Genomic DNA, 27,857 nt, shown 5'->3' with positions numbered 1-27,857 from the left:
ACTGTACATTACACCCATCAAGGTCTTTTTAACTTTGCAGTTTCTAGCTTTACCTACAACGATTCTACACCTTCCAGTCCTATGTCACCTCTTTCTGAGGATTTGATTTCATTTTTTACCAATAAAGCCACCCTACTCCTTTGCCCACCTGCCTGTCCTTTCAATGCAATATGTATCCTTGCATGTTAAGCTCCCTTCTTTCAGCTACCATTCAGTGACGCCCACATTATACCTGCTAATCTCTATCTGTGCTACAAGTTCCTCTACCTTATTCCATATACAGAGTGCATTCAAATATAACACCTTCAGTCCTGTATTCCTTTTTCAATTTTGTCCCCCTTTTATATTGTTGGTCAGCCCGTTGATTGCATTTTGCCCTATATCAGCCTGTCTGTGCCAGCAGTCTTACTAACACACTGCCTCTGTTTGTATTCAACTGCCCATCCTCAGCCCTTTCACTCTGGTTCCTATCTCCCCCCCCCCCCGCCAAATTAGTTAAAACCCTCCCAAACAGCTCGAGAAAAGCCGCCCTCAAGGATATTTGTCCCCCTCGGGTTTGGGTGTAACTCAGCCCTTTTGTACAGGCCGTACCTTCCCCAGAAGAGATCCCAATGATCCAGAAATCTGAACCCCTGCCCCCTGCACCAGTTCCTCAGCCACACATTGACCTGGCAAATGCTCCTATCCTTACCCTCACTGGTGTGCGGCACAGGCAGCAATCCAGAGATTACCCTGGAGATTCTGCTTTTCAGCTTTCTACCTACCTTCCAAAAAATTTCTCTTCAGGATCCCCTTGCCTTTCCTATCTATGTTATTGGTGCCAATATGTACCAGGAGTTCTGGCTGCTCACCATCCCCTTTAGAATGCTGTGGGCCCGATTTGAGACATCCCTGACCCTGGCACTGGAGGCAACATAGCATCTCTATCGTGTCCACAGAATCTCATCTCTATTCCTGTAATCATGGAATCCCTTATTACTACTGAGGTCACCTTCAACTCTCTTCTCCTCTGAGCCACAGCTCCAGACTCAGTGCCAGCGACCAGCGACCATTGTGCCCTCCCCCCTTCCCCCTGGAAGGTCATTCCCTTCGACTTATCCAAAACTGTGTACTTATTATTGAGGGGAATGCACACCAGGATACTCTGTAGTCTCTACCCTTTTCCCTTCCTTCTCCTGCCTCCTACAAACTAGGGGTGACTCCCTCCCTGTAGCTTCTATCTATCACTTCCTCAACTCTCCTGTATGAACCAAGGTCATCGAGTTGCAGCTCCAGTTCCTGAGTATGTTTTTTATGAGGAGCTGCGGCTTGGTGCGCTTGGTGCAGATGTCATTATCCGGGAGGCTGGAGGTCCCACATCTCACATAAAGAACACAACACGGCCCCTGGAGCCATTCTCACTGCACAAGCTGTACCCCTATAGACGTGAAAGGAAGAATAAAGAAAAATTAGAAGAAACTTACTTCCCTTGCCTAAGCCTGATCTTGTCCAGGTTTCATGAGCCAGAGCCAAAGCCTCCCCACTCTAACACTGGCACACTCACACAATGGCCAATCCACTCACCCCTGCCTTATTTTTATTCACTCTTGCGAATGAATCCTGTTCACTAATTGAGTGCAGTTGAAACTCCAAAAACTGCCTTAATGGGCTGCTTTTTTAATCTTCAGTCATGGACCTGTGTGAAGTTGCCTCTTCTTCTCATGCTTCTGTTCACTGATTGGGTGCAGTTTAATTTCCGAAAACTGCCACGAAGTCCTTCTGTTTTAGCCTTCAATCGCAGACCTAAAGAAGGCATATTAGCGGCTGTATCTCATTAGGAGTTTGAGGAGATTTGGTATGTCACCAAAGACTTCAGCAAGTTTCTACAGATGTATCGTGGAGAGCTTTCTGACTGTTTGCAACACCATCGAGTATGGAGGGGTCACTACACAGTATCAGACAAAGCTGCTGAGGCTTGTGGACCTAGCCAGCTCCATCATGGGCACCAGCCTCTTCACCATCAAGGACATCTTCAAAAAGCGATACATCAAAAAGGTGGCATCTATCATTAAGAACCCCTATTACCCAGGACATGCCCTCTTCTCATTGTTACTATCAGGGAGGAATTACAGGAGTCTGAAGGCACATACTCAACATTTTAGGAACCGTTTCTTTCCCTCTGCCATCAGATTTCTGAACAGACAATTAACTCATGAACACTATCTCACTATTTTTGCTCTCTTTTTGCACTAGTTATTTAATTAAGACAAGACAAATGAGCAGAAGTAGGCCATTCGGCCCATTGAGTCTGCTCCGCCATTTTATCATGAGCTGATCCATTCTCCTATTTAGTCCCACTCCCTCGCCTTCTCACTATAACTTGTGATGCCCTGGCTACTCAGATACTGATCAATCTCTGCCTTAAATACACCCAATGACTTGGCCTCCACTGCTGCCCGTGGCAACAAATTCCATAGATTCGCCACCCTCTGACTAAAAAAATTTCTTCGCATTTCTGTTCTGAAAGGGCGCCCTTCAATCCTTAAGTTATGCCCTCTCGTACTAGACTCCCCCATCATGGGAAACAACTTTGCCACATCCACTCTGTCCATGCCTTTTAACATTCGAAATGTTTCTATGAGATCTCCCCTCATTCTTCTAAACTCCAAGGAATACAGTCCAAGAGCGGACAAAAGTTCCTCATATGTTAACCCTCTCATTCCTGGAATCATTCTAGTGAATCTTCTCTGTACCCTCTCCAACGTCAGCACATCCTTTCTTAAATAAGGAGACCAAAACGGCCCACAGTATTCCAAGTGAGGTCTCACCAGCGCCTTATAGAGCCTCAACATCACATCCCTGCTCCTATACTCTATTCCTCTAGAAATGAATGCCAACATTGCATTTGCCTTCTTCACTATTGACTCAACCTGGAGGATAACTTTAAGGGTATCCTGTACGAGGACTCCAAGACCCGTTGCATCTCAGAACTTTGAATTCTTTCCCCATTTAAGTAATAGTCTGCCCGTTTATTTTTTCTGCCAAAGTGCATAACCATACACTTTCCAACATTGTACTTCATTAAATTAAATGTTTACATACAGTGTATGTAAATTTATTTTTGTAATTTATAGTTTTACACTGTAATGCTGCCATAAAACAACATATTTCATGATGTTCAGTAGTATGTTAGCGATATTAAATGTGATATCATCACTGCTTGATCACTGCAAACAATGAAGAGGCAAGCGAAGGTGAGGCTGAGTTGGGGATCAAAGTGTGCAGGTGTGAGGCTAAGTCAGGGAGAGGTCGAGGCATGTTCAAGATGAAATGAAATGAAATATCTCTATTGTCATTGCATAGTATAATTTGTCATGCACCAATACAGCGAAAATGAGTTTGCAACTCTCGTACTCAATGCTATAAACCAACAAATAAAATAAATAAACAATAAATAAAATCACGTAACCAGCCAGTACAAGCAATGTCCAGCAGTACAAAAGCACAACTCAGATGCACGACAGCCATAAAACCAGCTATTTTTCAGTCTGGAAGTGTGGGCATAGAAAATCTTATAACGTCTTCCAGATGGAAGAAGTTCAAACAGATGATTGCATGGGTGTGTATTGTCCTCACAGATGCCTGTAGCTTTCCTTAGGCAGCATGAGCTGTAGGTGTCCTTCAGGGCTGGGAGCTGTGTCCCGATGATCTTCTGTGGGCTAGAGATGACCCGCTGAAGTGCTTTCCTATCAGCTGCTGTACAACTGAGATACCACACACAGAGATGCAGTATGTTAAGATGCTCTCTATGGAGTCAGGATATGTGGAATAGAGCAAAATCAGAGTGGAAGAGAGGTAGATTCCGAGCTTATCCACCTAAAGTGAGAGCGAGGCTTGATTGATCTAAGCACCAGGCCAATTTGGAAAGGTCAGATACGTGCCAGGACGTGGCAGCGGGATCCAGGTCCAGAGCATATCGATGCGCCAGGACCCAGCTCTTAGAGTGAGGAACTACCTGATGTTTGGATGATTTAAATGCCAGGCCAGATGGATTGAAAAGGCAGCATATTAGGACCTGAGGTAAGAGTTGGGCTGGTTCTGCTCTCACTGCTCCGTGACATTCACTCCACTCTTTGCTGCACGGAGGCTAAGGCCATGGCAATGAGTTCCACAGAACCTCCACCCCCGGCTGAAGAAATTCCTTCTCATCTCCGTTTTGAAGTGACATCCTTCTATTCTGAGGCTATGAAATCTGGTCCTAGACTGTCCAACTACTGGAAACATTCTCTCTACGCCCACTCCATCTAGACATTTCAATATTCGGTTGACTTCCATGAGATCATCCCCTCATTCTTGTAAACTCCAGTGAGTGCATGCCCAGAGCACCAAACGCTCCTCATATGTTAACCCTTCCATTCCCGTGATCTCCCTCATAAACCTCCTCTGAATCCTCTCCAATGTCAGCAAACCCTTTCTTAGATATGGTGCCTGAATCTGTTCGCAATACTCCAAATGTGCTCTGACCCATGCTTTATGATTCTTCATCATATACTTTTTTTTATATTCTAGTCCTCCGGATATGAATGATCATATTCATTTGCCTTCCTCATTACTGACTCAGCCATTAGGCAAATCTGCATTAGGACTCCCAAATGCCTTGTACCCCCAATTTCTGAATTCACTCTGTTTAGAAAATAGTCTACACTTTTATTTCTTCTACCAAAGTGCATGACCATACACTTCCCTACACAATAAAACCCTGTTCATTGTACTTACCTACTTGTCAATATCTGTTTGCTGATGATCCTGTGAAATTTTCAGGACTTCTTGTTATGTTAAAGATGCTGTATTTATTTACTTGTCCCCTTAATGAAGGAGGAGAAGATGGCAGCACGACGGCAGCGCGCGCGGCCTCTCCGGTGAATATCTGTAATCTGTCAAGTCAGGGACCGTGCACAATTCTGATTTGACGGAGACAGACGTGAGAGTGCGGAGGAACATCTGGAGAAACTTCTGAAATGTCCGCTTCGCTGCCGCTGCTACTGTGTGGTAACCGGAATCTCCGGAGCAGAAGGCCCCGAATCCTTGGCTTTGCTTGTTTCAGCGGCTGGGGCAAGGTCGAAGGCGCTCAGGAGGCTGTATCGGAGGGGCTGGTCGGAGGCTCAGAGATTACGGATGGACAGACTCAGTGTTGGCTGTGGTCGGCTGCTTCCAAGGCATCGGCAAGTTGTCGGTACCTGGAGGTTTATGGCAGGGAGTTTCTCCCTTTTGCCACTTGCTATCGGGGACTCAGGAGCCGACCGACTCAGGGACTTTGAGACTTTTTTTTTTACCGTGCCTATGGTTTGTTCTTCATCAAATTATGGTATTGCTTTGCACTGCTGTAACTATATGTTGTAATTATTTGGTTCTGTCAGTGTTAGTCTTTGGTTTGTCCTGTTTTCTGTGATATCACTCTGGAGAAACATTGTATCATTTCTTAAGGCATGTATGCATTTCCAAGTGACAATAAAAGAGGACTGAGTGCTCTCATGACCTAATCTAATCTAATGCTACTGGTGTTTAGGGCAGCAATGAAAGTCCTCCATCTCTGTCTGTCTATACTGATGCACACAGATAAAGGAGTCTCCATTGCTGTTTTCATGATCATTTTTTTTTGACCAGTCAAGGTTGTTAGCCCTGAGATGAACCTCCGAATCTGGAGGACCAGTGGATAACTCTTAGACCAGTTTAGCATGGGAGACCCTAGCAAGAGCCAAAGCACAAGGCCCTGACTCCAGCCGACATAGCTATCTGGATCAATCAGGCAAGCAAGCCTCCAAACCATGTGGTCCTTTTGGAGGTAATGCTACTGCCTCAGGTTATTATTTCTTAGCATAAAATGCTGAGCTGTGAACTCACTGAGCTATCAATGTCCTAGGGTAAATGCAGAGAAACTATTCAAAACATGAATGGGTTCTCTTACAGCTATACCGTTTAGCAATGAAATTAGATTTTCACACAAATGCTTGATAATATCTGGAACTCTAATCACCAATTTCCCTGAAAACCTTGTGTTTTTAGACAGGGTGATGAAGAAGGCTTTAGGCACACTGGCATTCATCAGTCAGGGCAATGAGTATAAAAGCTGAGATGTTAGGTTGATTTGCAAAAGAGTTGGTGAGGCTGCAGTTTGAATATTGTGTTCGGTTTTGGTCACCCTACTTAAAAAAAAAGGCATTAAATTGGAAAGATTGTGGAGGAGGTTTATGAGGATGTTGCCAGAACGCAAAGAACTGGGTTACTGAGAAAGGTAGGGTAGATTGGGACCTTTTTACATTGCATACTAAGAAAATGACTATAGAGGTGTTTAAAATTATGACAGGACATGGATAGGGTGAATGTGCACTGTCATTTTCCCACAGTTCAGATATTAAGAAACAGAGTACATAGATTTATGGAAAGAGAGGAGAATTTTAATAGAAACCTGAGGGGACAACTTCTTCACCCAAAGACCGGTCAGTATAAGGAATGAGCTGTGAGAGGAAATGGTACATTAACGTTTAAATGTTATTTGGACAGGTACATGGATAGGAAAGACTAGGGGTTCCCAAGCATTTTTATGCCATGGACCCCAACCATTAACTGAGGGTCCGTGGACCCGAAGTTGGGAACTCTTGGTTTAGAGGGATATAGGCTAAATGTGAGTAAATGGGAGAACTTTAGATAGGAATCTTGGTCAGAGTTATGACTGTGAACAAAGTCACCAGAAAGACACAACTGATAAATATAAAAGTCTTTATTCAGGACATGCACAAGCTGACAGCCTTCAGAGGAGAGGGAGAGAGGGAGAGAGGGGGAGAGGGGGAGAGGGGGAGGGGGGAGGGGGGAGGGGGAGAGGGGGAGGGGGAGGAAAGGGGGAGGAAAGGGGGAGGAAAGGGGGAGGAAAGGGGGAGGAAAGGGGGAGGAAAGGGGGAGGAAAGGGGGAGGAAAGGGGGAAGAAAGAGGGAGGAAGGGAGGAGAGAGAGAGAGAGAGTGAGTGTCAACATTACAACACATTTTTATATGTTAACGAACAAAGGTAACAAGACAAATCCTATAGTTACAATGCCCTCATAATGCTTCTTTTGAGTTACATGTAAATTCTCAAATACCCGGATCTTCCCACCAACACGCCCAAAATGAGTGTTAATTACTGTGGTCTTTGAGTTGTATTTATGCAATGGTGTATTGATTGCATTCATGCATATGCAGACATCTCAAGTCAATTGGCTGTTTCCTGGTCTGCAATTTACTCTAAGATGCAGATCCAGGAAGACCATTGTTCTGAGCTGCATTTTAAATTCAATCTATAATCCATATTCAGATCTGATGACTGGTTGCTGCTGAAATTAATATTTGCTATATTGCATATCTCCAGAATACACTATAACAGTCGGCATGGACAACTTAACCCAAAGAGCTGATATCCATGCTTCATGACTCCAATGCTGTTCCATTTCCGCAACAAAGACCAATAGGTTTCCACAACCAGGACCAACAGAATAGTTTGCGAAGGATTTAAAAATGGGATTGTTTTCACAAACATCATATAATCTGCTCAGCCACTGAGGAGAACTCCTCCTCAAATTAGTCTCATGGGATCTGTTACTTCTACCTGAGTGATCAGTGTCTTGGTTCAATGTCTTAATCCAAATGGTCAAATCTTGAAGGTGCTCTGTTCTCTTTTTGGTGGTCACAGTATTTCCCCCAGGGTGGGAGAGACTAACATTAGAGGACATATATGTAAGGTGAGAGGGGAAAGATTTAAAAGGGGATTTGGGGTGCAACTTTTCCACACAGAGGAATTGTAGACACAAGAATTTCTGCAGGTGCTGGAAATCTTGAGAAACACACAAAATGCTGGAGGAACTCACTAAGTCAGGCAGCATCTATGGAGGGGAAAAGACAGTTGACGTTTCGGGCTGAGACTCTTTACCAGGACATCTGGAAGAAAAGTAGATAAAGGTACAACTACAATATTTAAAATACATTTGGACAGGTGCATGGACAGAAAAGGTTTAGAGGGATGTAGGTAAGGCAAATAGGACTTGCTTAGATGAAACAAGGGTGGAGAATTTGGCTTGAAGGGCCTGTTTATATGCCATATGCCTCTATAAATTCAGCCTGTATTTTCATGCTGGAGTACTTAGAGAGGACTTGAATCCACTAATTGCAAACCAGGAAGGGGTGGTTTGCCCTGACCAACCCCCAACACAGGTGACGCAGTGTGGAGAAGCAAGGAAAGATATATGAACTTGAGGAACAGATGATCTGTTACAACAATGGAACAGACTGAAAGGACCGGATGGTCTATTCTAGCTTAGCCACAGCTAACCAAGTTGTTCCAGCACTGGTATCTACCTCAAGGCAGCATAGTGGTGCATCTTGAGAGGCTGTTTCTTCACAGCTCTGGTGACCTGGGTTCATTCCTGACTTTTGTTCTGACAAAGTTATCTCTACCTGCTGAATATTTCCAACACTTTTTGTTTCAATTTTAGTTTTCCACCATCCCGGACAAAGCAGCTTGCTTGATTGATTGGTATTTCATCCACCACTATAGACAATTGTTACAATGTAGTTATGATGCAAAATATCTACAGAATGTGCTGTAAATACTTACTCACTTAGAGTACATCTATGGCAAACTGATTGCTTTTACCATAGGTTCTCTGTAGATGTACTGGACGTGGTATTGTTCCCTGGTGTTTGTTGCTCTTGAGGGCATCAGGGAACAATACCATTTGCAGTCACTCAGCATCCTGACTTGAAAATACTTTCCTATTTCTTCATTGACACTGATCTTAACCCAGACCCCCTGTTTAACAGTACTGTTGAAAAATATTTAACAGAAAGACAGCTGTGATTTAAGAAGGTAGGTTAGCAGCACCTTTACGTGGACAACCCTTGCCTGCAGCTCACAGATTCCCCTCCAAAAAATAAACACACAACTCTTGTAGTTTTCCCTTGGATCCCCAAGCACTGTCAACCTGTCTTTTTCACATGTAATACTTTAATTCCGTTTGATCTTATTATTATTTTGAGGAAGCAGCGTGTCTGCAGAAGGACTTAGACAGATTAGGAGAATGGGCAAAGAAGTGGCAGATGGAACGGGAAGTGTGTGGTCATGCACTTTGATAGAAGGAATAAAGGCGTAGACTATTTTCTAAACTGGGGGAAAATTCAAAATTCTGAGGTGCTAAGGGACTTGGGGGTCCTCGCAAGAGGATTCTCTAGAAGTTAATTTGCAGGTTAAGTCAGTGCTGAGCAAGGCAAATGTAATGCTAGCATTCATTTTGAGAGGACGACAATATAAAAACAAGGATGCAATACTGAGGCTTTATAAGGCACTGGTGAGCCCTCACTTGGAGTATTGTGAGCAGTTTGGGGCCTCGTACCTTAGAAAGGACGTGCTGACATGAGAGAGGTTTTAACGGATGTTCACAAAAATGATTCTGGGAATGAAAGGCTTATCATTTGATGGTTCTGGACCGGTATTCACTGTCCACTCTCGTCTCTCTTTTACTCTTTCTATATCTGAAAGATATTTTTTGTTCCTAGCTATTGAGACATGCATGTGCTTAGCTTTGCCCATACCTCAGATTCTATCTGCTTGATCTGAGAAATAATAAAAAATACAATAATAATAATAATAATAAATATTTTTCAGGGCTGAAAAATAAGAACTGAAATAATAAATTTCAGAAAGCATTATGTACATTTGAATGCACTTAGATTAACACTACCTGGGATAGGAGGAGGAACAGGAACAGGAACAACAGACATTAAAAATCCATGCAACAGTCAGATAAAACTTCCAAGGATAAACTTTCATCAAAAACAGGAATCAGCACTTCATGCAAGCATATGCAATTCTGATAAGAAGTATACACCAATAAACTTAAATGAGAGCACAACCCAGAAAAATGAAGGAATTATCACTATTGAAGAAAAAGTTAACCAATGGAAGAGCGTGACCCTCCGTGGAAGATATCTCCACGATCTGAGCAGACTAGGTGTCGACAAGAAAGCGTCGAATGTCTGGCTCAGATTTGGAGACCTCTCCCAGTAACAGAAGGGTTCCTTGTGGCAATACAGGTCTAGGTGGTTAATACAAAAAATATCAAAAGTACATAATAAAAGACCAACAAATTCAAGATGATGAATGTAGAAAATGCTGAGGGAAAAACAAAAACACATTACAGGATTCTGTAGCAGATTAACTTTATCTGATTACTTACACAGGTACCGTCAAGTGGCAAAATCAAAATCTTGCTCTAAAACCATCTGGATATAATAATACAGGATAAACATGCAAGAACATCTTATTTAATAGATTAATCACTCCAAACACACATAACTTACATAAATCAATAAGTGAAAAACACCAGAGATATGCTGAATTAAAAGAGGAAATTGGAAGACTTTGGAACATGAACAGGGTATACCTTGTCCTGACAGTAATATCTACAACTGGTGTCATCCCAAAGGCACTACTCAATAGCATTAAACCATTAGGGCTACACAGTAATATCTATGTAAATCTTCAGAAAGTCACAATTCTAAGCACCATTAGAATAGTTCGCAAATCCCTAGCAATTGAGAAATGAGTGTGCTTGGCTATGCCCATCCCTCAGGCTTTACCAGCATGAGCTGAGAAAAAATAAATCATAAGCATTTGATTCTGTCCCTCCCTCATGGTTAATAGAAGTTCTTAATATATATAAACTATACCCAATACTTGTAAAATTCCTACCACATCTGATGAAGCATTGGCATACTACAATCACCCTATCTATTAACAACCAAAATAGAACAATCACCATTACAAACTAACTACTACTAATACTACTACTACTAGTACTACTAGAAGTAGTAGTATAAACTAATCAGCGGACTTTTCAGGGCGACTTTCTAAACCCAGTATTGTTTTGTCCAGCTTTAAACCCACATTCTAATTTTACTGAATCAGATAAAAGTAGGATATCAAATCAGAAACAACCAAATGAATTATACCTTAACACGCCTTCTACACATGGATGCTTTGAAATTATACACTCCTCCATCAGTAAAGCTAAAACAATTAATTCAAATAGTAGGACTATTTTCTAAAGATATAAACATGCACTCGGTAAGTGCAGAACATTAAACGTAAAGAAAGGTGCAATACAGCGAGTAGAATATAAAACAGAGCAACAGGATCCAATGCATCCAATGAAAAAAATATGAAACATATAAGTATTTGGCATATCAACAAGCAAAGAAAATAGATCATAGTGGAATAAAGGGAAAACTTTTGACAAAATTTACTTCAAGACTTAAGAAAACCTGGCAAGCAGAGCTCAATAGTCAAAATATAACAAAGACAACAAGCACTCACCATACCCACATTAACATGTTCTTTTGGCATAATATCTTGATCCAAAACCAATCTGAAAAAGTTACAAAGAAAATTAAGAACTGAAATGGCAAATTTCAGAAAACACTATGTACACTCAAATGCACTTAGAGTAACACTTCCTCAGACAGAAGGAGGAAGAGAAATAACAAACATAAAAATACACACAACAGTCAGATAAATCTCCTAAGGATATATTTTCATCAACAAAAGCAGGATTCAGCACTTTCTGCAAGCATATGCAATTCTGATAAGAAGTGCACACCACTAAACTTATATGAAAGCACAATCCAGAAAAATGAAGAAATTATCACTATAGAAGAAAACTTTAATCAATGGAAGAGCATGACAAAAATATCAAAAATACATAATAAATGACCAACAAATTCGATATAATAAATGCAGAAAATACCAAGAGAGACCATAAACTATCCAACATATTTCAGGATCCTTCAGCAGTTTAACTCAATTTGATTACTTACACAGGCACAATCAAATGGCAAACATCATTCACTAAAATCTTGCTTTAAAATACAACCTCATAAAAGACACCATACCTTACTATAAATACAAGCCTGATCCAGTTTTAGAGTCCGAGTCCTACAAATTACATTTTAGCTGATCCATTGTTACAGATAGGGCAATCCATAATAACTGTCCAGATATGATATTACAGGATAAACTAGCAAGAACAACTTACTTAATAGATATAGCTACTCCAAACATATATAACATAGAAATCAATAAGTGAAAGACACCAGAAATATGCTGACTTAAAAGTGGAGATAGAAAGACTATGGAACATGAACAGGGTATGCATTGTCTCAATGGTAATATCTACAACTGGTGTTATCGCAAAATCCTAGATTATAGCATTAAAACAATTATGCCTACACAGCATTATTTATGTAAATCTTCAGAAAACCAAGGTACTAGACATCATTAGAATTGTCCAAAAGTTCCTAGCAATTGAGAAATGAGCATGCTTGACTATATCCATACCTCAGTGCTTACCAGCTTGAGGTGAGAAAAACATTTAAAAACCATAATAATAATAAAAAAAACAATAAATATCGAGAACATGAGACAAAGAGCACTTGAAAGTGAGTCCATAGGTTGAGGGAACAGTTCAGTGATGGAGCCAGTGAAGTTAAATGCAGTAGCCCATGAAAAGCAAATAGACTCAAAGTTGTTAGGTCTTGATGTTATGGGTATAATCTTTATTCTTCGACATGTAGGAAACTGAGCGATGATCTTGCAGAAGTGCATAAAGTTACGAGGGCTACAATAAGGGTGAATGAACAGTCTTTTACCTCAGGTTGGGGAATCACAATCTGGAGGGCATAGGTTTAAGATGAGAGGCAAAAGATGTACAAACGTATTAACATAGTGAAGGCCATCTTTATTAATCGGGCAATGCATGCAGTATATGGAGTGAGTTGCAGGAGGAAGTGGCTTGTAGCAAGTACAAAAACTGCATGTAAATGACAGGCACACTGATAGGAAATGCTTAGTGGGATATGGGTCAAACAATAAAAAATGGGATAAAAGATTAGCATCTTTGTAGGCATGGGCCGGTTGGGCCAAAGTGCCTGTTTCCTTGCTGTCTGACTCCAAAGACAGGGGAATTTTGCACTAACTATAATTAAAACTAACGTAGGTTTTTACTGAGAGTTTGGAGATTAAGTTGTTCCCATTCATTCTATCTTCCCAAGCTCAACCCCCCCCCCCACGAACGTTGAGACACAAGAAGCTGCCAACGCCAGAATCTCCAAAAAATAAACGGAGGAACTCAGCAAGTCAGCCGGTATCTATGGAGGGAAATAAACAGTTGGCTTTCAGGTCTAGACCCTTCTGGATTCTCCAAAAAGTTGGCTATCGCCGTTATGATGAGTTAACAGACTTCTACCCTTAATTAAGATATCCTTTTTTTTGTTTTGAAAGCAATTCTCTTTAAACACTGAAACTTGGATACAATTTTACATAATCGATTTATATTCAACCCGAGATCTTAACACTGCGCAAAAAAAATGCGAACTGTAAAATTCAACAATTCCAAGTCGTTTCCCCAAATCCCTTTAACAGACTGAATAAGGGAGACTACTTCTGCAGAGAAAATGACAGACCATGATTATAATTCTATGCCTGGGATGGAGAGGGTGGTTGAAAATGCAAGAACCTCATGTTTCGTTGGATTAACGCAAGTTTTAAATATATATATAGAAACAAAAACATTTTTTCTAGAAAATGATTAAAAATGGCCCTCGGTAGCCGGCTCACTTCCGCATCATGTGGCCGGGTTTTCATTCATTACGTCGCCTTGTGGGGGGCGCCGTTCCGACGTTCCATTCGCTCTGGTTCAATTTGTTACAGTGTCGCTGTGCTGTTGCATTTGGCAACATTGTATCCTAACATAGGGACGGGGTAAAGGAAAGGCAATTTCTTTCCTCACCAAATAACCTGGTGCGAAGGAGGAGAACCAGAAGGAAGGAAGGAAGGAAGCAAAGAACAAAGAGACGCGCATTAAGTAATGCGCAGAGATGTTTCGCTACTAAATCCAGCGGCTCCCACCAACGTCGCCTCTTGAAAAGCCGAAGCTGTACAATGTATCGTGACTGCATTATGAAAGATAACAAATAAACCCTTCCGCGGTTTGAACTCACTTAAATACACACACAGAAAGAAGAAAACGTGCGGGAAGTGTCGGCGGAAACAGTCTATCTGGCTTTGTTTTACCCTGCAGACTGAACGCATATACGCAGCGATTTTCTTTTTGTTGTTGGTTGGATTTCCAAGGGAGGGTGTTTCATTTTCTTAAAACAAAAATTGGGGGAGATCTGCGTTGCCAGGAGGAGAAGGGGGCGATGTATCCGCAAGCTAGACAGTCGGTAAGTGAGTTGTGGCGGTACGCACGTTTCAGATTCGCCCAGTTAATTTCACTTTCTCCCCCCCCCGCCACCTCCCCCGTCTTGTGGGGACCGAAAATATTGAAGAGAAGCTGGCCGGTTCTTCACCGGTGCTGGAGTATCCTCGGTACTGTTTATAGAGCATTACCAATCAGTCCCCCGTGTTTGTTTTAAAGTCTTGACATACATTCAGTCCTTTTCAACCCGGGCGCTTTATTTAATTTACGATTTTTTTATAAAAATGCCCTCGATTATTAACTGCTAGATCCCATTGTAGCTTTAAAGGGAAACGTTTCCATATTTCCGTAAGATTTGTAAATGTGCTTGATTTGATCTATTACAGACTTTAACATCTTTTGTTTCAATTTGCTGCTGTTCAAATATGCATTTTTTGTTACATTCCATATCGTCCGGGCGCTATTACCGTCTTGCTGGCATGCTTGAAGCAAGATTTATAGTGAAAATACGTTTTGTAGCCAAATAGTTAATTTCGGAAATCAAAGATGGAGGTGGTATATTTTTGTATCGACCATAACTGCTCTTTCTTTAAATTGGGGAGAAGTTGTTACGGTCACGTTAGGATTTTCAGGGTAACCGTAAGCGAGTTGCCGCCTCCTTCGCGTGACCTTTAACCTATCAATAGATCGGCGCATCCAGTGTCCATTTTGTCTGCAGCTCTGATATATTTATAATTGAAGCCTGTAATATCAAATGTTAGTCTTAAAAGCATCCCTCTAGCCCACTGCATTTTAAATGGAGGAGCTTGTGTGATGGGAAGGATATAAAGTACAGAGTGCTAAAGTCTGTTCACCGTAGTCTTTTTTTTCTTACGTTCAGTCAGGATTTCTGTATAGGAATGGATGGATGAGCAAACAGATAACCTTGTGTTGGGACAAAACGTTAATGTTCTTTTGACTAACTTCATTTCCTTTTGCACATCCTTACTTCCTGAGGTGCTGGGTTATGACCGAGGTGCTAATCTGAGACTTGCTACCTTGCCCATAGGTTTTTCCTGTGTCTGAGCCCAGATATTGACTACGCACGGTTTAGTTGGTGGTAGTCAAGGTTATTTATTTTGACTGCCCTGAGCATCTTTCACCAGGGATGTAGGATTCATGGAGCTGGAAGAAAGGCTGATATATTTCCCATCGGGCACAGGGACAGTCAGTAGTCGCTTCCTAAGTAGCTAATTCATCAGAGAACGGGTATTGAATCTAACGCTGCTGTTCTTCTCTATGGCTGACTTTCCCAGGAAGGATAATCGTTATTGTAACAATTTCCTCTGGTGGTGGTGCATTTCAAGTCACTTTTTTTTTATTGCTGTGGAATGTTTGATCCTTGCAATTTACTAAATGATATTTAAGATCTACAATTTCAATTGGGTATGGCCTTGACAGTGAATTTCACCAACTCTTCTATTCCTGTCGGCAACCTGATGAAGTGCTGCTACCACTGGACGGTTTGGCTCGGAGTTCATATTCTTGGAAAACCTTTGTTACAATTCCACAGATGGTAGATGCCTGTCAGCTGTTTCGCTGATTGACTACTTTGTGCCAACAAGGCATATTCATGGTGAAGGCTGTTCAGCTTAGAGAAGCGAACTTATCCAAAACCAAAGAACCAGTTGTACCTGTATCTGCAGCCTAACTGGAGGGCGCCAATAAAGGTGGTTAGTTGTTTTGTCCCTTGTGCCAGTGATGTGCTCATTTTATTCTTGGTGCTGTGGTTGAAGTCAGCTGATAGTTGCTGGATCCATTTTGTTAGATGTGGTTCAGTTCTATATTCAGCTGTGAATGGACTGACAATGTGGTCACAACAAGGTTTCAAAAATATATCTTTAACCCCTACATTTCCTCTTCCCCAAAGTTCAAAGTAAGTTTTATTATCAAAGTTACCATCTTCTACCCTGGCATTAATTTTCTTGCAGGCATTCACAGTAGAGCAAAGAAATACAACAGAATAAATGCAAAGCTACACATAAAGACACACAACTGAAATGCAAAAAGAAGGCAAACTGTGCAAATACAACAATAATAATAATATTGAGAATGTGCCTTGCTGAATCCTTGCAAGTGAGTCCATAGGTTATGGAGTCAGTTCAGTGTTGAGTGAACTGATTTCTACCTCAGTTCTTGGGTAAGCTGAACTAAATTTGCATCTGTCAAGACCTGTGCTGAACAGCACAGAGACCCTACCAGGCATGGTAGATGCTCAGTTCAGCAAGTGCTCCCTGGATGGTTTTGGCTGGAAGGGAAGTCCTTTCCTTTGCCACTGATGTACATTTTTTCTGCAATCTGTTTAGATGTGATTCTATTTAGTCCTGTTGACCTGTTTGGTTAAATTTTATTGTAACATCAGGTGGCATGTTGCAGAATATTTAATGGGAATAACTGTGATATTTTGCCAATTCTCTCTGCAGGACGCGGAGGCCACATAAAGTACTTTTGTTTCCCTCCTGCCTGAAATCAAATTTCTCAACATAGACTGAGATTCAAGCCTCTAATTTCCCAGATGAAATGCAGGAGTTTACCGTGGCAATTAACAACGGCTTGACTGCTTGCATGCCATGGATACTGGCAACATCTGTTGCGTGACCTCTGATAATCCAGGCAACTATGCCGTTGGAACTGCTTTCACATCCTGTTCCAAGTTTAAATCTGTAGGGCTGTGTTAGGCTTGACGAAAAAGTGAATTTACCGTTGCACCATGTCAGGGACTTGTGTAAATTGTGCAGGGTTAATATATTCCTTGCTGGTTTTGGATTTGCAGAGTCCCTTTGCAGAAATGGCCCAAAATGGATGGCAAATTTGCATGAGTTTGGTATAAAAATGTCTGTATTCATTGTACGTCATTTTACTATGGAAAAGAAAATTCTGTGTGGTTAAGGTTGGTGGTTTAGATATGCGATGAACGGTAGGGACTTGAATTTTTCTCCAATCAATAAGGGCTTCTTTAATAGCTTTACATTTTTTCCTTCACTGCATTGTGAAGCAATGCCGTAGACATGAGATTGAGATCATGTATTTGGTGGCTGAGGCTCTGGGGGAGGTGATATGTTTGCCTTCTGACCTTCAACTCCACAGCAGAGTTCTAGGCTTGCAGATGTCTAAAGGCTGTTTATAAAAACTGTGTCGTTCATTTTAATTTTAAGCAAATTTATGCTCTTGGCAATCAGTAGAATGACAGGGTTGTGCTTAATTGCCTAATGATTTTAATTTGGTTACAATATTTATAGGAGAGCCGAAAATGATCATTCAGTAGCTCGTGCGAGGAAAGGCACAGAAAGGAAAATCGACCCGGGATCGGTGACCTTTACCAAGTGATTCCTATGTGTGCTGTTGACATTAGGTGAAGAGGCAAATTTTGACTGGAATGGCCTTTATGGCAGATGAACCAATGTGCCATTCTCTATCCATGCTCCTTGAGTGATACCTCAGTGTGTAACATGATCATCTTTGCTGAACTGTGGTATGAATTACTGCTGTCCGCGAAGTAAGAATATCTTTCGGGCTCACTGTGTAAAACGCAGCTCTGTTTTGCACAAGCTATTTCTCCTGACAATTTTTTTTAAGGTTGGCTCTCTTTCTTATAGCCCTGTTGCTCAAAGGCTGCAGAATAAAATAGGCCTTCCCTATTATAAAACAAAAACCATCCTGTGGCCGTTTAGGTTTACAAGTGCCCTCTGGATGGTTTGTGTTAAAAGTGCTAATTTAGCAATTCAGCCATGAATGTCCTTCAGAACGTGAATTGCTGTGCTTGTGTACAAATGGGAGCTTTGGGAGTTCTCCTGTGCAGTTGTCATTTCCTGTCTAATTTAGATCAGCTCGGAGAATGCCAGTTGCTTGTTCCCATAATAAGCTGGGGATAGACGCCTCAAATTGACTGTCTTGTCACTGTCACACCTGAGCACGGATTAGGTGAAATTGTAGAACTTGTTCTTGAAAGTGCTTGCGTTTGGATTGAAATAATAAATACTCGGATGCGTGCTGAATTCCCTCCTTGTTCACTCATTCCCTTTGTTCACTGTGAATATTCTTTCGCTACTCAAGAAAATTCTGCCATCGGGAATGAGAATTTTAAGTACCTGGGGTCAGCGTAGGCATTCTCACCTTAAAGCAGTTAGCAAAACATCAACTGAATTACCCTGTTTAGACTAATGATGGTTCTTAGCGCCGGAGTCCTCAAATTCTGAGCTACCTCACTGCCAAAAAATGGATGTGCGTTTATCGTCCAGAAAAGGGCACCCATTTGTTCTGTATTAATCTCATCTTCAATAGGTGATACCTCAGGAAGGTGACGTCCATCGTTGAGGACCCTGGTTAGGCAGGGCATGCCTTCTATAACTACCATCAGGGAGGAGGTTGAGTGTCTGCCCTCAAAACAACTTATTTCCCTCTGCCGTCAGATTTTTGAATGGACCATGGACACTATCTCAATTTTTGCGCTATTTATATATATATTTTCATATTTCTTTTATAGTAATCTTAGTGTATTGCAGTATAATTCACAAAACAACCAATTTCATGACACATGTCAGTGATAAAAATTCCGATTTTTGGCACATGTTTAGATCAGGAATCTGCAGTCGTAAGTGGTTCTGGCACGGCTTCCTGACTTTGGGCACTAGACCCCCATCAGCGTTCCTATGCTCTCTGCACATGGGCCTAATCTGAGCTGTGTCGGAGATTTGAAATCAAAGGATAAAATAATTTCTAGGCATCGCAGGTCTCGGGCAGGACCTGGTTTCCTCAGCACCAGCACTGTATCAATACATTCTGATGGCATCATCAGGCCATAAAAGCCCCAGGCCGATTTCAGCAGAACTGAGAAGTCCCTAACCATAGGAGCAGCATTTGGACCATTTAGTCTGCTCTGCCATTTCATCATGGTTGATTTATTTTCCCTCTCAACCATTCTCCTGTTACCTGTTACCTTTTAACACCCTTACCTTTTTTTACCTTTTTTTTCAACCTTTGCTTTAAATATGCCCAATGATATGGCCTCCACAGTCGTTTGTGGCAATAAATTCCACAGATTCGCCACCCTCTGGCAAAAGAAATTCCTTCTTATCTCTGGTTCTAAATGGACATCCCTCTATTCTGAGGCTGTGCCCTCTGGTCCCAGACGCACCCGGTACCGGAGTCATTGTCTCCGCATCCACTCTATCTAGACATTCCAATTTTAAGAGGTTTCAATGAGATTCCCCCTCCTCCCCATTATTCTAAACCCCAGTGAGTAAAGCCCCAAGTTACCAAATGCTTCTCATATGTTAACCCTTTAATTCCTGAGATCATTCTTGAACCTCTGCTGGACCCTCTCCAATGGGATTGTTCTTGTCTGGTTTCATCTGTGGTTAAAGCAGGCACTGAGTAACTGAGATCCTTGGACTTTGAGGGTGGTGGCTTTATACAGCATCAGGTTTCGATGTTCATCCCCACAATGTGCAGATGTGTGAATTGGGGACAAGCTTTGGCGTCAATCTCAGAATGGAAATTCCTTGCTCTGTGCAGAACGGTGACCACTTTTGCCCAGGTGACTGGGCACAGATGGAGCTGTTCTGTAGCTTGAGATTCATGCCCCAGGATACGAGAAGTAAAGTTTTTAAACTGGGATATCCATCTGGGGTGGGCTGGTTTCCAAATCAATGGTTTCCAAAATAAACATACAGTATTTGCCAGAAAGAAAGATGCCGTATGCTGGGAATCTGAAATTTCACTTGAAGAATCCCAGACAAAGCAATTGATGCAAAGGTAGCGGAAAAGAATGTGGCAGGAATTCATTGAGAATTAGAGGTTTCAGATTTCATTCACCTCTGTCACAGAGTACTACAGCACCAAAACAGGCCCTTTGGCCCATTTAGTCCATGCTGATCTATTACTCTGCATAGTCCTATTGACCTGCACCCTGACCATAGCCCTCCATACCCATCCCATCCATATAGCAATCCAAATTTCTCTTAAATATTGAACCTGCGTCCATGATTCCTGCAGACAGCCTATTCAACTCTCACCACCCTATAAGTGAAGAAGTTCTCCTTCGTGTTCCCCTTGAACATTTCACCTTTCACCCTTAACCCATGACCTCTAGTAGTCTCATCCAACCTCCGTGGGTAAAAGCCTGTTTGCATTTGCCCTAACTGTACCTCTCGTAATTTTGTATACATCTATCAAATCTCCCCTCATTTTCCTACGTTCTAGGGAACAATGTCCTAACCTTTTCAACATTTCCTGTAAATCGGGTCTTCAAGTCCTGGCAACATCCTCGTAATTTTTTGCTCTGCACTCTTTCAATCTTATTGCTATCTTTTCTGCATGTGTCAGCTATTGCTTTTGTTATTCGTCAGTTTTCCCCACCCACGTAACTGGCACCTCCACTACTTGTGTCACTCAGTCTCTCCTTTATGTTGCACTGTACTGCTGCTGCAAGATGACAAATTTCACCATATACGAAAGTTTTAGGTGTGTGTGTGTGTATATATATATATATATATATATATATATATATATATATATACACACACCAAATTTCATGACTTATGGAAGTGATGATAAATCTGATTCTGATATTGGTCTCTATTTTGGACTGAGAGTGGGATGGGGACAGGGAGAGGTGAGAGTCAGAATCAGGTTTATTATCACCGGCATGTGTCATGAAACTTGTTAATTTAGCAGAAGCAGTTCAATGCAATACATAACAGAAGGAAAAAAAGATGAAATAATAATACCAAATTTAATTACAGTATACATATATTGAATAGATTAGAAATCATGCAAAAGCAGAAATAATATGTTTTTTTTAAAGAATGAGGTAGTGTTCAAGGGTTCAATGTTCGTTTAGGAATCTGATGGCAGAGGGGAAGAAGCTGTTCCTGAATTGCTGAAGCAGGAAGCACTGGAGAGATATTCTATAATGAGTAATAAACCAATTGTTTGGAATCAAATAATCTTGTTTGGTGTCTCAGGACTGGGGGTCACCGAGCCACCACCCCTACCTCCCCTCCCCCCCTGCCCCTGACACTCCTCCTCTCTCAAGGCTCTCCATACTTGCCATTCCCAACATCCTTTGCTCTCGCCAGATTTGCAAACTCGCTCACCGCTCCATGTTGACAGATACAGTACTCTGCCTAGTTATTTATACATCAAAGACTTTTGCACAGTACTATGTGAGTAATAATAAAACTGATTCTAATTGGGGAATTTTGCTTTGTAGTTTTTTACTTTTATGAAAGGTCTTTCTGTTGGTCCTCGAGGTCCCAAGTGGCAAATGGCTGCTCAGCTGGGAGTTGAGGCCGGACACAGTGCAGGGAAAGTTGCTGCTGTCTTTTTGCTCTTCAACCTCTGCCTCGTGGTGCTTGGGCTCCAGATCTTCTTCAGCACCAGTTATGGTCTGCACTTGCTAGATTATGTAGTATGCAACAAATGGAGTCTCTGCACCTACTTGGCATTGATGTCATAAGAAACCAGCATTGGGAGGATATCAGTGATATTTTCCACCACTGTCCTGGTAATTGAGTGATTCTGAAGCTGTTGAGTCAAACCTCTTGGTACCACTTGTGCCATTGGTTTTAACTAGCGAAGAAATCAATCAGCCAATGCTACATGTTCCCTATTTCACATGGTCGTAGACTGTTGCTTTCTGCCAAGGTGAAAATTGACGGGACAAGAATAATGAGGACATTTGGTGGAGAATGCCATAGAACATAGAACAACACAATACAGCATAGAAGTAGGTCCTTTTGGCCTGTAATATTGTGCCAAACTAATGTTTAACTGAACTAATTCCTTCTGCCTACACTGAGTCCATAATTCTCCATTCTTTGCAGAGTCATGAGACCCATATAAGAGCTTCTTAAATGTCTTTGTCGTATTTGCCTCCACGATCACCTCTGGCAATGCATCACTTTCTGTGTTTAAACAAAATGCCCGCGTATCTCCTTTAATCTTGCCCACTCTCGCCTTGAATGCTTGCCCGCTAGTGTTAATCATATTGACCCTGAGGAGAAGGGTACTGGCTCACTAATATAACATTAATAATCATAGGTTGGGCACACTAATGTGGAAGTTTCAGGTCCAATTTTTGCATCTGGCATGATTTTATGCCGATCTATTTTGCATCTCTTTTATGTAGATTTTATCTATTCTGATAAAATCTGTGTGGGCCTGTTGTGCTTTGGGAGGTGGAAGGTGCTGTCTGTTCTTGTTTCTTGAGCTACTTTTTCCCCACGTGCATTTTTGTATCACTCTTGCTATTGACCAGCTTTCTGTCAACCCTCTTTCCGCACAAAAATGATGGAGATGTTGGGTCTACAGATAGCCAGCACTAACTGAAAAAGTGAAGCAGCTATTGGCAGACTGCCAATTAGCCCTGCCAAGTTCAGATTCCTGCTTTTAGTATTGTTGGGGGCAGTTCGGTTTTGACCTGTAGCCTAATCAGCTTGACCTTTCACCTTGGCAGCCATGGAAATGCAGTGACTGTACAGTACTGGAATCTGGGCCTCACTAAGGTGCAAAACTGCCATTTGATCACTAGTCTGCTAAACTATTTAAAGGATATTCCCCATACGTTATAGGGAAAGAGCTTTGTTTCCACAGGGCTCTTGGTATAAGAGAGTCAGCTTTTTAAAATCTTAATTTTTGTATCTTGACCAACAAATTGCAGCCTTTTTTTTCCCAAGAGCATTGCTTCCTCAGAATTTTTTATGGTTATGACAGACCACTTGAAGCTAAACACAAATGTATTTTCAGACTACTTATATCTTGTAGGAATTTGGAGAAACAAGAAATGAACTTTTGTTGGATATCAAATCCATCTGATTCTTAAGTGGGCATTGAACCTGTGAACACTACCTCACTTTTTTAATATATTATTTCTGTGTTTGCATGATTTTTAAACTATTCAATATACATATGCTGCAATTGATTTACTTATTATTTTACTATTATTTTCTTCTGTATTATGTATTGCATTGAACTGCTGCTAAGTTAACCAAGTGGCACATGCTGGTGATAGTAATTCTGATACTGCATTTAATTGCATAATGGTGCTGACACTTTGCAATAGTTCAACTAAGTTTAAAAGGTTTTGTTGTTGATTTTCACTTTTACTCGGTGTCTGAGGCTTCTCACTGAAGTGTCCAACAACAATCAGCCAGAATTGATGGATTTGTTGCCCTGATACAGTTTCTCCATGACTGCAATGACCTGGTGCATTCAGAACTACTTGTATGTAACAGTGGTAAATTCAAGATTCATGTTTATTTGTTGTGTGTGCATTGAAAGGTGCAGTGAACTTTATTATTTGCGTTAACAGCCAACATACCTGAATGAGTGCTGGGGCAGCCCACAAGTCTCACCACACATTCCAGCACCAACAGAGCACTCCCACAATGCTCAGCTGAGCCAAAGCAGAACACAATAAGCAATAAACAGCAAGCTCGAAAACAAAGCCCTTTCTTCCCTCCCATGCATGCACGTGCACTGTCCTTTAACCCCACGGTAGGCCTCTAGTGGACATGGATCCTAGTCTGTAGACACTGGACTTCGACTACCCCGGACAGCACACAGAGATTCACAGACTTGGGCCAATGGGCCTGGACTTGTAGAAATCTACAGATTGAATAAGCTTTATCAAACTTCATTTGTCATGTGTACATCGAAACATAAAACTGGACAGTAAGATCCATTATTTGTGTCAACAACCAACGCAATCTGAAGATGTGCTTTGAAGCAACCTGTAAACTCCACCATGCTTCCATTGTCATTCTGGCATGTCCATAATTTACTAACCCTAACCCATCGTCTTTGGAATGTGGGAGGAAACCAGAGCATTGGAGGAAATGCACACGGTCGTGGGGAGAAAGTACAAATTCCTTACAGACCGCAGTGGAAGTTGATCCCTGATCACTGATCATTGGTGCTATAAAGCTTTGTGCTAACAGCTAAGCTACTGTGCTGCCCCATCTTTGCACGTGGACAGTAATTCTTTGATTATCTTAACTGTGCTGAAGGGTCAGGTCTGTTGAGGAAATTGCTCAGGAGAATTTCTCTGTAAACTCTAGAAATTGTTGTGTGTGAAAATCCCAGGTGATCAGTGGTTTGTGAGATATTCAGTCCACCCTATCTGGCACCAACAATCATTTCAAGGTTAGTGCATTTCTTCCCTATTTTGATGTTTGCTCTGAATATCAACAGAATTTCTTGACCTCGTCTACATGCTTTTCTACGTTGAATTGCTGCCATGTGATTGGCTGAATAGATATTTACACTAAGAAACGTGTACCTAATAGAGTGGCCACATGACGAAGGGGCTGTCCTGAGGAGAATTTACATACACGCAGCTCTGATTTGGTTAACATATTGGGATTTTTAAGCCAGTGAATCTTTCAGTAAATGTTAAGGTTGACATCTACCCTTGGACAGGTTTTCAATTTTTTTCCCACTGGAGGGTATAGGTTTAAGGTGGGAAGGAAAACCTTTAAAAGGGGCAGTTTTTTCATGTACAAAGATGGGCCAGGCTGCCAGATAAACTAATTGAGGCAAGTACAGTAACAACATGGAAAAACTCTGGGTAAGTACATGGATTTTACTTTATACTTTATTGTCGCCAAACAATTGACACTAGAACGTACAATCATCACAGCGATATTTGATTCTGCGCTTCGTGCTCTCCTGGAGTACAAATTGATAGTAAATATTAAAAATTTAAATCATAAATAGAAAATTTAAAATGGAAAGTAAGGTAGTGCAAAAAAAAAAAGTCAGGTCTGGATATTTGGAGGGTATGAAGGATTTGGAGGATTGAAAAGGTTAAGCAGAATATTGGACAAGTTTAGATGGGTACCTTGGTTGGCATTAATTAGTTGGGCTGAATGGCCTGGCCTGCTTCTGCACTGTGATGACTCATTTGCTCCAATGTTTGCTTTCCTTCATGTTGACTGTTGGCGCATAATTTTTCGAATCTCTTATGATTATTATTTTAAGAGTGAGACACCTGCAGGATGCCAGGTAATGGCGAGATTGTGGAGATATCCTGGTTGGATTGGCACGTACCTTGCAATGTTTGATCCAATGATAACCCCTTTATTTCATTTTGGATCTCATACGTGAGTGCAGTCATACTGACTGATGACGAATCAGTAAGCTTCAATGGAGAGGAAAAAAAAGTAGAGAGGAGAAACTACTTGGTATCTTTCTTCCTAAAGGTAGAACTTTAAGCCCAACTGTGGTATCGCTATTGCTGACTGTTATAGAGTCGTAGAAAAGAACAGCATAGAAATAGCCATTTGGCCCATCTAGTCCGTGCTGAACCATTTCAACTGCCTACCCCCATTGATCTGCACCAGGACCCCAGCCCTCCATATCCCTACCATCCATGTACCTATTCAAACTTATCCTAGCTGAGGCCAGCTAACTCAACATAAATGGAGATTCCAACAAAGTTGTTTCTAACAGCAAATCCCGGAAAGAAAAAGCACTCTCACTGTGTTTTTTGCTGTCTCCACATTGTCCAGGATCATTAAGGGTCATATTTAAAAATTAATCTTAAACAATAATTGCAATGAATAGACTGGTCAGCAGATCACATACATAGAAATCAGAAACGCAGAATTTGAAGGCTTTCACTGTATATGGTTATTTCTTTAGCTAAACACTGTGCTCAGAAAATAACTTCTCTCCTTTCGTGAACTGTATTTTAAGTGTAACTGATCAAGTGGCCTTAAGTCTCCATGCACTGATGGCTATCATAAATGAATTGAGTTGAGCAAAGTCCTTTGGTTCAGATCCCAGTAGATCAGGTTCAGCCTCAGCTGGAATATCATTTTTCAAGTGAAGTTGGTTTTGAATCCCTAACTTGTACTATTGGTTGAATAAGGAAAGCTATGTGCTCTTGCTTCTCCTGTGACCCGTGTTCAGTCCTGACATCGATTGCTGTCTGCGTGAAGTTCTTGCATTATGCCGAGGACTCTGGTGCTCTGGTTTCCTCCCTTGTCTCTCAGATATGCTGGTTGGTAGGTTAGTTGGCTGCTGTAAAGTGTAGTATAGCTGGGTTGGGAGCTGATGAGCATGCATGAGAGAAAAGACTGGAGATCAAGATCTTCAAGATTCAAGGATATTATCATGTGCACATTGAAACTCTCAGAGAAGTGCATCATTTGGATTAGCAACCAATACACACAAGGATGTGCTGGGAGCAAAATGCCCACAATGCTCGGCAGAACAACAGAACACATCCACCCTCACATGTGCACACACAGGCTTCCAAACCCAGGATAAGCAGTTTCCAGCCTCCAATGGGCTTCGACTTCCGCAGTGGACTTGCAGAGATTCACAGTCTTGGCAACTCCAGCTGTCAGGCCTCGACTTCCAGACCCCCGATTGACCATCGGGCCTCCTTCCTTGTCACTGACACCAGAGCCCTCCAATCACTGAATACAAGGCCTTGAATTTAGGATGCGCTGATGACGGGACCTTGAACTTTGGTCTCACTAATTTGGGTACTCAGAGGATAATCAGAGCTTGTTCATCCCGCTGTATGGACTTCTGACCCCAGAACCCACCGACAACTCGCTGACCTGGAGGTGTGGCCACTAGCCCTTGTCCATGCCGCATGCACAAAATGCTGGAGGAACTCGGCAGGCCAGGCGGCATCTATGGGGGGAAAAAAGTGCAGTCGACATTTCGGGCTGAGACTCTTTGGCAGGACTGGAGAAAAAAAAAAGATGAATAAATTTAAAAGGTTGGAAGGTGAGGGAAGAGAGATACGCAAGGTTGTCCATGCTGGACTGCTGGCCTAACATCTAACCACGGATGTCCAATGTCCACCTCTTGCAATAGTTTGCAGGAAATGAGATTGCTTTCAGAGCCAGTGGGTTTCATGGCCTCACAAAGTTAGCATCGGTATGGGGGGAAGAAAAGGCTTGTATTTCTGTGGAGCCATGCCATGTTTCTCAGCCACCCCAAGGTGCTACTTAAAGTGTGGTCATGTAAGCACATGCTTCAGTCATCTTTGCACAGCAGAATCCTCCAAGAAACATTGCTGCAAGGGGGAATAGTCAGTACTCTTGGATCTCAGGTGGGCTGAGCTTTGGCTTCCGGCCCTATCATCTGATAGATGCCCAGGAGAGCAGCACTTAAGCTTCAGCTGAAATTGTGCATTCCAATTATAGAATTAAATAGTTGTAACCTCTCAATCAAAAGCAAAAATCCTACCAAAGTTCAAAGTAAATTTGTTATCAAAATATGCACATCACCGTATACTACCCTGAGATTTTCTTGAAGGCATTTACAATAGATGCAAAGAAACACAATAGAATCAATGAAAAACTACTCACAAAGCCAGACAAACAAGCAATGTGCATAAGAAGATAAACTGCAAATTCAAGAGAAAAATTAATAACTAATAAATATTATTGGGTTTTCTTTTTATTTGGTAATACAGTGCAGTCCAAAGGCGTAGCAGTTGATAGGTTAATTGGTCATTGCAAATTGTCCCATGATTAGTCTAGGGTTAAATCGGGATTTTAGGGCTGGAAGGCCTTATTCTGTGTTGCATATATA

The 27,857-nt window shown here is 41.6% G+C and overlaps 1 protein-coding gene across 2 annotated transcripts in view; it reads left to right on the top strand.

The window, feature by feature from the left end:
* Window positions 1-13,728: 13,728 nt before the first annotated feature.
* LOC140188069 (TLE family member 5-like) overlaps window positions 13,729-27,857 on the top strand; it is a 155,802-nt gene continuing 141,673 nt past the window's right edge. The window contains exon 1 of one of the 2 annotated variants that reach the window (XM_072244010.1): window positions 13,729-14,283. In XM_072244010.1, coding sequence (XP_072100111.1) covers window positions 14,260-14,283 — 24 coding nt within the window. In that variant the 5' untranslated portion in view covers window positions 13,729-14,259. The remainder of the gene's footprint in view (window positions 14,284-27,857) is intronic. The other variant, XM_072244009.1, reaches the window with a different exon arrangement.

Source organism: Mobula birostris, chromosome 26 (assembly GCF_030028105.1).
Source record: "Mobula birostris isolate sMobBir1 chromosome 26, sMobBir1.hap1, whole genome shotgun sequence".
Lineage (NCBI taxonomy): Eukaryota > Metazoa > Chordata > Chondrichthyes > Myliobatiformes > Myliobatidae > Mobula > Mobula birostris.
Note: the sequence above shows the minus strand (reverse complement) of the source record. Positions and strands in the feature narration are given on the sequence as shown.